At 46.2% G+C, this 12,847-nt stretch overlaps 1 protein-coding gene across 2 annotated transcripts in view; it reads left to right on the top strand.

The window, feature by feature from the left end:
* The first annotated feature begins 1,023 nt into the window (after nucleotides 1–1,023).
* The window catches only part of SLC2A1 (solute carrier family 2 member 1), a 41,316-nt gene continuing 29,492 nt past the window's right edge, over nucleotides 1,024–12,847 (top strand). The window contains exon 1 of one of the 2 annotated variants that reach the window (XM_083628766.1): nucleotides 1,024–1,361. In XM_083628766.1, coding sequence (XP_083484892.1) covers nucleotides 1,341–1,361 — 21 coding nt within the window. In that variant the 5' untranslated portion in view covers nucleotides 1,024–1,340. The remainder of the gene's footprint in view (nucleotides 1,362–12,847) is intronic. The other variant, XM_083628765.1, reaches the window with a different exon arrangement.

Below are 12,847 nucleotides of genomic sequence, written 5' to 3' on the forward strand. Positions count from 1 at the left end.
TACTCAGAGTAGACCAGTTGGTATGAATGTGCTATTAATTTCAGTTGTTCTACTCTGGGTAGCACTAGCATTGAATACAGTCTGTATTTTCAATCAATATAATCTTGACCTTGGCAACATAATTTTATAAAAACAGAAAAGAAAGTTGGCTTGCTGAACCTGTGATAGATAGAAAGATACAGTATATGCTAAAATGCGCATTAAGCAACTAACAAAAACAGTTTCTTTAAATAACATTAATATCCCATCTTTTCCCCAGACACTCATTAAAAAGCAGTTGAACGCTATAATTAGAATTAAAACTATATACAGTATGTATAAAAGATCGATCAAATATATGTTTATTTTTGAGAATACAACTGTAAAAAAAATCAATAGAATCCCAGGAGTGGCAGTTTTAAAAGTCGTACGACCAAATAAACACGATATGCTTAAAGAACAAACAAACAAACAGTAAATAACGTGCACCATAGTAAATATCAAGCGTTATGTAAGCGGCAGACAAATGCGAAGGCGCAACGCTTGATAGTTCCACTGCTTATATAACGCTCAATATTTCTGAAAGAAAACAAAATCCTCTAAGCGGCACAAGGTCTGAAAATAACTGGACCGTTTAAAGCGAAACTCTGCCTAAAACCAGTAAAGCAACAACGTCATGTCGACGATGTTCTCTCTTAGGCGCGCATGTGGGATTTTTAATTAAAGTAAAAATGTGCTTTTTTAAAAAAAATGTGCTTTTAAAACAAGTGTTTTCCTTAAAATGTGCTTTAAATATATATATATATCTGTGCTTTCTTCACTCCTTGCCCCTCGCGTCGCCTGCTCTGTTTTCGGAGCTGCGCGGGCCACAGGAGCCTCCGGAGCGCGCGCCCCCGCCGCTTTCCTTTGCGTCCGGCTCCCTCGCCATCTCTGCCTTGCAGTTTCTCACGCAGGACGCGGGAGGCGCCCCCCGCCCCATCTCGGCTCCGCTTCCTCTGGAAGCGGCCCACACACCCCCGACACACCTCCCGGCCGGGCCGGCCAATCCGCGGCGGGCCTGCGTGACACACACGCCGTCACTTAAGCAGCTTCCACGCGCCGGGCCGGGACAAGGAGAAGGAGGCGAGGCACGACGCGCGGCCACTTTGGAGAGCCGCACCACGGACGGGAGCTTGGCGGGGACGACGACGCCGAGAGCGAGCGAGCGAAGGAGCGTGCAGCCAGCCAGCCAACCCCGCTAGCCAGCCAGCCAGGCTTGGAAGTAGCCAGCCCCGAGGAGCCCAGAAGCAGCAGCAGCGCGGCGGAGCTCGACTGGCACTTGGAGAGACGGAGCGCACGACGAGGGCGCACGGCGCAGCGCCATGGAGTCCGGCGGCGGCAAGGTGAGCGCGCGGTGCCTCTCCAACTCTCTCCCTCTTTTTCTTTCCCCGGGTCTCTGCCCGGGAATCCCTCCCGCGTCACGGATCCCCCGATCCCCCCCCCGATCCCCGCGCCTTCCTGGCGTCCAAGCAGGCGATCGGGGGCGGGGGGCTTCCATAGCGAGCGGGCGCGCGCGCCGGACCGCTAGACCCCTCCGGAGAAAGCCGGTTGGCAGCGGCTCCCCCGTGTGGCTGAAGCTGGCAAGGCCCTCCCGCGACGGGAGAGGGAGCGCGCTGCAATGCCGTGCCGTGCCTACTACTGCTCCCCGCCCCCACCAGGCTGTCCCGCCACCGCTCGGGCTCCTCTCCCCCGCCCCCGTTGCCTCCCGTTGCATCATGTCGCTTTCCAAATGGTTGGCCGTGGGGCAACCCATAATACTCTCAAGCAAGTCGGGGAAGGGCTGAAGTTCAAAATAACTGTTCCCTACCCTCCAAAAAATCAGCAACGAACCACTGATGGAGAAAAAGTGTTACTTCCGTTAAAAGGCACCTGGGAGGGTGTCCTTTGTCTCCTGTGTTTCGGCTGCTTTGATATTTAAATCGACTTTCCTTTGGTTTTAGAGGGACTGGGTTTTGGGGGGGGGGCAATCTCTACACTGGAAACCAAAGGGGTCCACTCTCTTCCTCCCCCCCCCACGGAATTTGTTTGAGTTTTGAGGGTGATGGCTTGAATGGCAGCGTTCATGTCTCGCCTCTGTTTCCGATTCAAACAATGTTCGTAAATGGGGTTTTGGTTTCAGGGCCTTCTGCTTAAATGGGATGGGGGGAACACATCAGGATGAAGGTGGTGAAATAAGGAAACATAAATAAAGGCAGCCTTCTTAACGTTGGACAAAAATCCAGGAAAGTCCAACTTCGCCTTTTCCTCCTTTGCTGCCCCGATTTGATTGGGTGGTGAGGCAAAGTGGAAATTTTTGGTTTGGAGCCTGTGTGTGTGAGTGTGTGTGTGTGTGTGTGTTGTTAGCCTGCTCTTAGCTTGAGGGGCTCCCACCTCCCCAGAGAATTTTCCTCTACTGAATGGAAATTTTGTGTTTGGATGCAAAACTCTTGGCAACACACTGAACAGGTTTATTGATGTGCAGTAGATCTATATTTTTCTGAAACTGAAGAAGAGAAAAGAATGAAAAGAAATTGGGGGGACACCTGTTTCATTTATAAGGACTTCTTAAAGCTATCCTGAAGTTTGGCAACTTTACTCCTGTCAATATTCTGTGACTGATTTATTAGTGGGGTGCAATTCGCTAAGTTTTGCGCGCTTGTGTTCCCTATTAAACAGGGTTCAAGTGCCTTTTTGGGGCTGCAGAAGGTGTTCCAAAAACCCATGAGTCTGGGACAGCCCACTATGATTGTAACAGTCAGCTGGAAATTTGTCAGAAAATCTGCAGCCTCTGTATCAGGGAGAAATGGCAACTTTTGTTGATGATGCCGTGATTGAGAAGCTGGAATATTTGACTGTGTGCATCAGTTTCTGCTTTATTATCTAATTTACATTTTTTTTTTACAAAAAAAGTGCATTCCATCCTTCAAGGTCATCAGGCGAGTGTATGTCACTTATCTGGGGTTATTTTATTTTACAACAACCCTGCAATTGGCTGGGCTCAAGGTACGCAGAGGACATGGTGTGTTGGTTAAATTGTTAGGCCAGGACAGGAGAGATGCTGGTTCAAATCATGCTCTACTGGGAAGTTCATGGGTAATGTTGTAACCCTTGCTTTATCTTGACCATGACCTGCCTTGCCAGGGCTGTTGTGAGCATAAAACAGAAGATACAATAAATGAACCCACAATGTTTCCTGTCTAGTCTTCTAGCCTCTGTCCCAGTCTTTGCCAGGCTGCAAAATATCCGGAGGGCAGACTTCATATTGGCTATCTGAGCTGTTGGACAGTGATATTTGCAGAAAGGAGAAGCGTCCACAGTTTACTTGCAATGCAAGCCCACAAACTCAGGGCGCTTGGATTGAGTTGTGTGCGGCTCTGCACCGGCAAAATCCAGAACTAGCAGTGTGTGAGCATTTGCAAACCAGTTCTGGTGCTCAGTCTTACGTGTGTCTATTTGAAATTGCAATGCTGCTGGGTTCAGTGGGACTACCCAGAAAGTGTGCATGATGAGGTTGCAGCTTAAGGCTCAGAAGATGCATTGTACTTAAAAAGGTAAAGGGACCCCCTGACCATTAGGTCTAGTCGTGACCGATTCTGGGGTTGTGGCGCTCATCTCGCTTTATTGGCCGAGGGAGCCGGCGTACAGCTTCCAGGTTGTGTGGCCAGCATGTCTAAGCCGCTTCTGATGAACCAGAGCAGTGCACGGAAACGCCGTTTACCTTCCCGCCAGAGCGGTACCTATTTATCTTCTTGCACTTTGGCGTGCTTTCGAACTGCTAGGTTGGCAGGAGCAGGGACCGGGCAACAGGAGCTCACCCCGTCAACGGGATTCGAACCGCCGACCTTCTGATCAGCAAGTCCTAGGCTCTGTGGTTTAACCCACAGCCCCACCCGCGTTGCTGTATAAAGGCAGGTGAAATGGAGGAGAGCTGATTTTCCCAGCCAGAGGGGCTCTGAGCTCAGGTACCAGAAGTAAGACATGGTAGGGTAGGGGAAATAGTCTAGTGCAGCCTTTCTCAACCTTAGGACCCCAGATGTTGTTGGACAACGACTCCCATCATCCCTAGTTAGCAAGATGATGGGAGTTGTAGTCCAACAACATCTGGGTACCCAAGATTGAGAAAGGCTGGTCTCTGGGAAGTATTGAAGATCCAGCTACACTTACCAACATCACTCCAGTTCTTAAATCTGAGGACCCCACCCCTGAATTTGTATGGGATTGGAGTAGACCTATAGGCATGTTGACTCAGAAGTAAGTTGCACTATGTGCATTGGGTCTTATTCGCAAGGAAGCGCACTGTGTAACCTTCCCCCATGGGTGTAGCCAGGATTTTTGTTAGGGGGCAACCCACCTCGGCTATGCCCATGCCTGCTCCTTATGCATGTTTTCTCCTTTGGTGTTTAAATTCCAATAGGTTCTTTTTTTAATTTTTTAAATAAATTTTTATTGTTTAAATAATTCAACATTAATACACGTACAGACATACATTTCATACAACATACCTACATACATACAACATACCTACAACATACCTACACTCAATCCCACAGATAATTCCAATAGGTTCAATGGGGCTTACGGATAGGTAAGAACTGTGTTTGGTGCTGCATGGTTCAGCTGCAATTTTGTGCTGCTTGACTCAGACATAAATACCGTTGAGCTTAATGTTCTTCTGTGCATGTCTGCTCAGAAGTCAGCCCCATTGAGTTCAGTGGGGATTTTACTCCAAGGTATAGGCTGCAGCCTTAGAGTAAATAAGTCAGGCTGTCTGCTAGTCATGGTGACTTTGGTGAGATTAACTGGCTTGTGGATCACACCATCAGTCTAGTGTTTTAGTAAGGCTTACTTTTTATTTTGGGAACAAGTAATCTATTTCTCACACGTACCTTTATTGGCAGACAGTTCTGTTTTTTTGTACCCTCTCTCCTGAGTTTACAGATAGGTTTGGTCCCATGTTAGCTCTTCTCTAAGTAGACACATTGAAACTGATGAGCATGACTAATTTAGGTCCATTAATTTCAGTAGGGCTATGCTGTTGTTGTTAATCTGTAAAACGTTGCCTTCTATTACATTACATTACATAGAAATTTTTTTTAGACTCTGAAATCATTCTAAAATTCCTTACAAGGCTCACAATGGGGCGCGGGGGGGGGGAAATAACTGGATTGTTTTCACTTTTTAAATCCCATCCCTCTTTTTGTGGGGGTTGCCTGTCATGTACCGCCACACATTGTAACTTGGTTAGTTTCTGTTTTGAAGATCCAGCAGAATATATTTTGATTAATCACAATCACATTTTATATTCTCCGAAATCCTCCTCTTGAAAACCAGTTAAAATACACAGTTAAAATCCAGTTAAGTTCAGGGTGCGTTTCTGCTTTTACGGTGTACATGTCTGCAAGTGTCCAGACTGACGTGTCTGTAATTGGACTTTTTCTCCTCTCAAAATGTCAAACATACCTGTTCTGCAACATTTCCTATGTAGGAAATGACAGTTGTGCAATATCTGCAGACATTCTTCCCCGGCAGTAATAGAGAGATGTTTAATCATTCTTTAAAATGAATGGCTTTGTGTTTAAAAATTGTCTCGTACATTTCGGTTAATGGAGGGTGAAACCTCAGCACTGAAACAAACATTGAGCTTGGGCTAGGAATGTCCTTTCCATCGCTAATGAACTTGGATTATGCGGCAGCCAGTTGCAAATTTCTTTAGAAATTGTGCAATGCAATCCTATAAAAAGTTTACTCAGAAGTAGGCCCTATTAAGCTCAAACGGTTATACTCCCAGGTAAGCATGTATAGGCTTGCTACCTCGGTCACTTTCGCTTTTCCTATCATTGATCTGTAATGATGCTTTAAGCGTTTCATCTTTATTTTTCAATTTATTGTCCCTGTCACTAGTGATAAAGAGAGCTTTCCCAGAATCTCACACTTGTTCTTCAGTGTGGTGTTGTAGGGGGGGGGGGAATTCTGCTCAAGAATCATCTGTGGTACTCACTTTTCAAATGTTGAGGTCCAACTCCCACATATATTCCTGGCCTCAGTTCTCTGTCTGTGAAATGGGTGACCTACTATGTTTGTTACACCAAATACGCTGCTTGTCCTGCAGGGAGATGAAAGCAGCAGGGATATTGCTGTTGGGCGGTCTCCCATCCACTTTTCAGCCCAAACCTCCACAGTTTGAGAAGTAGACCTACAGTATAGAAACTTAAATTGTAGAGAGTCATCAGATGTACCCCTTGCAATGTATATGTAAAAGGTAAAGGGACCCCTGACTGTTATGTCCAGTCGCGGACGACTCTGGGGTTGCAGTGCTCATCTCGCTTTACTGACCGAGGGAGCCGGTGTACAGCTTCCAAGCAAATGTTCCAGTGGATTGCTGCCAGGGGTGCCGACTCGAATAAAATATTGTGGGGGCCCCAGGTAAGCCCCGCACCGCATAATCAATCACATGACAAAGTGCGCACACACCGTTTGAATGGGAATACTCATCAACTTTGTTCAGCCCCTCAAATATTTTATTGTGGGGGCGAAAGCCCCCATGTTCCCTAGGAGTTTGCTCCTAAGATCCCTGCCAATAATGCATTTGAGTCAACAGTGGATTTCTTGGTTTCTGTTGGCTTATGGCAGGCATGTCCAAAGTCCGGTTTGGGGGCCTAATCTGGCCCGCCGGTCGGTGGGAATGTAAGAAGGTGAAAGGTTTCTGGGATGCGATTTATAATGAATTGAAAAATATGTTAAAATTTACTTTTGTGAAGAAACCAGAAGCCTTTCTTTTAGGAATTACAGGAAAAGAAATAAGAAGAAAAGACTGTAAACTCTTTCAGTATGCAGTTACAGCAGCAAGGATTTTATTGGCTCAAAAATGGAAACAGGAGGAATTACCGACAATAGAAGAATGGAGATTGAAATTGACAGACTATGCGGAATTGGACAAATTAACTGAGAAAATCAGATATGCCCGAGACCAAAGGTTCATCGAAGACTGGGGAAAGTTTGTAGAGTATCTGAAAAATGTATGCGATATACAAACAACGCTAGTGGGGTTTCGAGAGGCGCTGTAAAAACTGAGAGATATTGTCAAAAAAGAAATAGAAGGGTGAGGGAAGACAAACGGCAATATGTGTAAAGGGAATGCGTAATTAAGAGATAAACATGGATGATTGCCAGAGAAGCTGAAGGAAGTCCAAAAGAGATGTTTTGTTACAATTTGGTTAAAAATGCATAAATGTATTGGAAAATTAATAAAAATTTATTTAAAAAATAATAATCTGGCCCGCCGGTCGGTTTAGTCCGGCCCCTGTGGCAGTTTATTTCCTGAGGTAAAATCCTAAAAAAACCTCAACAACTTCAATCCTAAAAAAAGTTCAACAACTTTGGGGTAAAATCATAAAGAAAGGCCAACCACTTCAATCCTAAAAAAAGGCAACAACTTTGATTGGCCCTTTGGTCGGCCCTCACGGCCCTTCACTTCATCAAATCTGGCCCTCTGAAAAATGTTTGGACACCACTGGCTTATGGAGATCTCATGCAGGAGACTAGTTCCTAAACTGGAACTGAGTTCTGTCATTTGGGGAGTGTCAGTATCCTGGCAACGATTGACATAAAAGAGCAGAAATCCTGCTGTGTGATGCCTGAAGATGAGCTGTAGTGCAGGGTTTGAACTATAGGGCAGGTAAACACTTGACATGAAATTTTGGGAGGAAGCTTTCTCTACAACCCTGCGAGATAGGCAGGCCTGACAGATGGCAACTCAACAAGCTCACGGGCTGTGGACTTGAACTCGTATCTTGCCTATCCATCACAACAGAGATGCCCCAATGGGGTAGTATCCTCCATTATACCTGAGTGGAGCTGAGGGGGTGCACACAGCCCTGATCTCTAACAGAGGGGAATGACTACAGGGCTCAGGAGCTGTGGCTGCTGCTTCTGTCCTCTAGCTCCCCCAAGTACCTGCCACCTAATGCGATTGTCTAACGGTAGGGCTGGCCCGGTTTCTAATTCTCAAAAGGAGAGCGCAGGCAAAAGCAATTGAAGCAGTTGCTAAGGAGCTGCCCCATCTTCAGGTGACTTTCCCTTATGCTCTCAGCTCACCCTGACCAAGACGAGGTCACAGGTGATTCCTAAGAGAGAGGGAAGCCCTGGTGTGGCAGGCAGATATTAATTCCACCGGGGCAGACCGCTGCCACCAGAATTTTTTTTTATTTTTATATTCAAAATTATAACAAGACATATTATCCAAAAACATATCATCCTTGTTCCCCCCCATTTTTCCTCCCCCACCCCACAAAACCCACCCCCCACCCCACCCCCCGACTTCCCTCAGTTCCAGTCTTTGGTTTCTCTAAGAATGCTGTTTTCTGCATGTTACAAAGTTGTATAGATTCTCAAACTATTTAGCTGATTATTGTCAATAAAAAGTTTGTGAATGTTTATTCAAAATCTGCAAAGGAGTCCAGTTCGCTTTGTTGCATCTTCAGATACTTTGTAAAAGGTTCCCATTCATCCTTAAAGTCACAGTTATCCTTGTCCTGTAGCTTATATGTCAGTTTTGCCAGTTCCGCATAGTCCACCAATTTTTCTTGCCATGATTCTTTAGTTGGGGTTTCTTCAGTCTTCCATCCTTGTGCTACCAGAACTCTCGCGGCCGTTGTCGCATACATGAAGATGTTTTTCAACTTATTTGGCAGGTCTTTCCCTACCAGAATTTTGATGGGCATCTCGCATTATGCCTGTTCTGAAAGAGTTGAATTGGTTGCCTATTTCCTTCAGAGCCTTGATTTAGGATGCTGGCAAATGCTTTTGTTAGGTGCTGTTCCTATTGCAATTTTGTCTTATCCTGCTGCTTAGTTTTATGCTTTTCATTTGCCTTTTAAAAAAAAAGTACATTGGTATACTTGTTTTCATTTTGTATAACGCAGCAGGCCTGCTTTGTTTGGACCTGAAGTCTCCGTTTTGTTTCTCCGCTGCAAGCGAAGACATTACTGTTTACTGTGGTTTTCTGGGTTTATTGTGGGGAGGAATCGTGGCTCAAGGGCGGAGAGCCTGCTTTGCATGCAGAAAGTCCCAGGTTCAGTCTAGGTAGGGTTGGGAATGTCCCCTGCTTGAAACCCTGGAGAGTTGCTGCCAGCCAGTGTAGACAGCACTGAGCTTGATGGACCAAAGGTCTGGCTCATTATAAGGCAGTCCTTATATTGGCAATTCAAGGGGCTGGATTTAGCCCATGTGCCTTCACTTGTTGACTATTAGGGTAGGCAGCACATTGATTCCCAGGGCTAGCTATATGAAGTTGCAGTCCTGTACTAGACATGTAACCTGGGTGCAATTCAATAGGGCTGCCTTCTGAACTATGATTCTGCCTCATCCCAAGTCAGACCAGCTTGTCCAAGGCTGTCTACTGGGGCTGGTGGTGGCTTTCCAGCTGCGGTGGTTATCCTCTAGACCTCCAGATGTTTTTTGGACTACAAGCCCCAGCAGCCCTGTCCAGTCCCCAGAGGTGATGGGAGCTGGAGTCCCAGCAGCATCTGAGAGGTCCTACCAGATCCTCACCCCTGCTTTGCAAGGCCCTTGTCAGCCCTGTTAACTGGAGACCCTTCAATGACAATTGCTAGAAATTGAGCCCGGGGCTCTCTCTCCATTCAAAGCCTGTGTGCAACCGCAGACTCACTCTTTGTTTTAATTACATTTGCTTCCAAGGAGCGAAAGCAGCACATACAATTTCCTCTCTGCCTTTTATCCTTGCGCTGATCCCATAAAGTTGGTATTGCTGAGTGTGTGTGTGTGTGTGACTGGACCAAGAAGGAGTGAGGATTTGAACCCGTGTCTCTGCAGACGTGGTCCGACTCTTATGGGGCCATCTCCCTTTTTAATAAAGGGACATTCGCTATTCCTCTTCATTTCCGAATTCTGCTGCCATAGAGGCAAACCCATTGAGCCATTTATCTTTCTGTAGCTAAAGGGTCCGTTTGCTATCTTGAAATGCAAACGCTTTCTCTTCCTGCTTAAGTTTTTTATTACAGTGGTACCTCGGGTTACATATGCTTCGGGTTACATATGCTTCAGGTTACAGACTGCTAACCTAGAAATAGTGCTTCAGGTTAAGAACTTTGCTTCAGGATGAGAACAGAAATCGTGCTCTGGCAGCACGGCGGCAGCAGGAGGCCCCATTAGCTAAAGTGGTGCTTCAGGTCAAGAACAGTTTCAGGTTAAGTACGGACCTCTGGAATGAATTAAGTACTTAACCCGAGGTACCACTGTATTATTATTCGTTTTCATTGAAGTTTTTTCTGCATTAACAAAATAAACAGATAAGGGAAAGCACCTATAGCGTCTCCACTTTCCATTCATAGAGCCTGCATATGGCCCAATCGCACTGATAAATCAAGCTTGCAAAAAATATTCCCGCTTTAGGCTTGCGAAGGCGGAAGACCGGCCCAAGACAGAGCTTCACCCACATCAAAGGGCATTTGAGGCAAAGCTGCTCGTGTGTGATCCAATGTTTCTGGGTCAGGATGCTTTTGAAAGATTTAAATTTGTGCAAGAGGTTGTCAATTGCTTCCTTTCCATGCCGTGGTGTGTCTCCCCCGCCCCCCTTGTGTGCAGAGACTGGTCACAAGGCTGCCGATGGAACCCTGATTGCTGATGACACAGTCGGCAGGGCCGAGGGTGGTGGCAGGGAAGAGCTGGGCTGGAATCTTGGCAGCGCCACAGGCTGAGTTGCTCATAAGGTGTGGATTTGGAACAGGAATGTGGGACGTGACAGCTGGGAGCACACCACTGCAGGGGAAGGATGGAGAAGCTCACAAGCGGGGCACTTTCGTGGTCCGCTTCCTTCTCCGCTCCCCCCAGGCCAAAAATTTCGGAAGCCGATAGGATTAAAACAACAATTTATGAAGAAGGTGGGGCGGCGTTCCTTTTTTTTCCTTCTGCTCCTTCATCAAAGAGGCCTGGGACACAATGGGGCAGCCTTTGATCTCCTGGACAAAGACCCCTCTAGACTAGATCGGGTCAGTGGGAGTTGTCCCGGATCATTGTTGGAAAGGATGGGGATAATAAATATTGACAAAATGCATTTGTTATCATGATACGCTTTGCTGCTCTCCAGGATTCCTCTGGGCTCCAGATATCCTGCACCAGTTTAAAAACAATTGCTCAGGGGGGCGCGGGGCCTTTTCTGGGGTTTTTCCATCCGAAAAGGAGCATCTTCTGGTTCATGGAAATTTTCTGCTGGTGGTTCTGAGTTTGCGCGGTAGGCAAAGAGGCGAGCCACTACTTGCAAGTCTGTTCGAGGCAGAAGAGTTAAAAAAAGGGGGTGGGAGTAAATATAAAGAAAATTTCATTAGGGTGGGGTAGGAAACCCCAGACAGTGAGCACTCAAGGTAGGGGTGGTGGAGGAGCTCAGAGGAGTCCCTTAGACAAGGCAGTAGGCCTGTTTCTCCCTCTCCACCACAAAACACACCCTAAGGCTGAAATCCTGGAGCCTCTGACTAGCGAGTAAGCCCCACTGGATACAATGAGCTTACTTCTGCATAGACACAAGACTGTGTGCAATGATTGGCCTGCAATTCAGTGGGTCTATGTACTAAGCATTTGCACCAAAGGGACGTATCCTGTACTGATGTCATTGCTATAGTGATGATCAGGTATAGCAAACGCCAAATATCCTTGAAGTACACTTCTTCTTTTAAAAAGCAAATTAATATTGAACGATCCAAGAAGCCCAGCTGAACATCTTGTCCCCCTTGGTGCTGAAATCCAAAATGGCGGTCCTGATTGAGATCTGGGTTGCCAATTTCTGGTTTGGCTGCAGTTGCTCTAACCCTTTAACACCAACTTGATCTGGATTAGGAAAGTGTTTTTCTTTACAGTGAATGAGTTGCTTCTCCAACGCCTGATCTCTAGACATTTGGCAGATGATGATACTTCATGCTATTAAAAGGCACAAGAGCAGCTCACACTGTCTCTTTTTCTGGTTAGTTGGCAACACTATACCTGGGGCAAGGAAGGAATTTGGGGGGGGGTGCAGATCTTGTGCTGTAGATGAAAGGTCAATTTTATACTAGCTTTTCTGGACGCAAGGCATGTTTCTAATCTTTCTTTTCTTTTTAAAAAATTACATAATTGATGGAAAGTGAGATCTGCAGGCATTGTTTTCTCCCAGTTGGGGCCATTTGGGTGATTGATTGATTGATTGATTGATTGATTGATTGATTGATAATATCCCTAAGCCACTTGTTACCATAGATAGTTACAGAGAGTTTTATGTAAAAATCAATAAAACAATCTTATCACTCAAAAGGATATAGTGTGTTTAATGAACAGCCACTACAAACCCCACAGGTAAAATCACAAGATCCATAATGCAACTTAATTTAAAATGCTTGCTGAAAGAGAAAGGTCTGTTTGAGGCTGCACCTCCAGCAGTGTGGAGCAGCTGAATTTGAGCTGAGTTGGTCCCGAAACCTTTTAAGAACGTGAGAAGACCCTGCATTAGGGCAGTGGCCCAACCAGTCCAGCATCTTGTTCTCACGGTGGCACATAGCTGTCAACTTTCAGATTTGAAAATAAGGGATCAGCAGCCTCACCTGTCCTGGGGACAGTCTACGGGATATCTAACAATCTGCGGAAGCAGCAAGAAACGGTGCTGGAATAAGGGAATTTCCCGCAACAAAAAGGGAAGGGTGACAACTATGCGGTGGCTGTTCCAAAGGGAAGCCTGCAAGGAGGACCTGATGTAGCAGCAGTAATCCCCCCCCCCCACTAGGAACTTAGCTGCTTCCCTGCCTCTAAGTTGTCAGACATCACTGCTCCAGCTCCCCAGCCTTTTGCTCTGCCTATGCAAGTTTCCATG

This window comes from Podarcis filfolensis (genome assembly GCF_964270895.1).
Source record: "Podarcis filfolensis genome assembly, chromosome: 8".
Lineage (NCBI taxonomy): Eukaryota > Metazoa > Chordata > Lepidosauria > Squamata > Lacertidae > Podarcis > Podarcis filfolensis.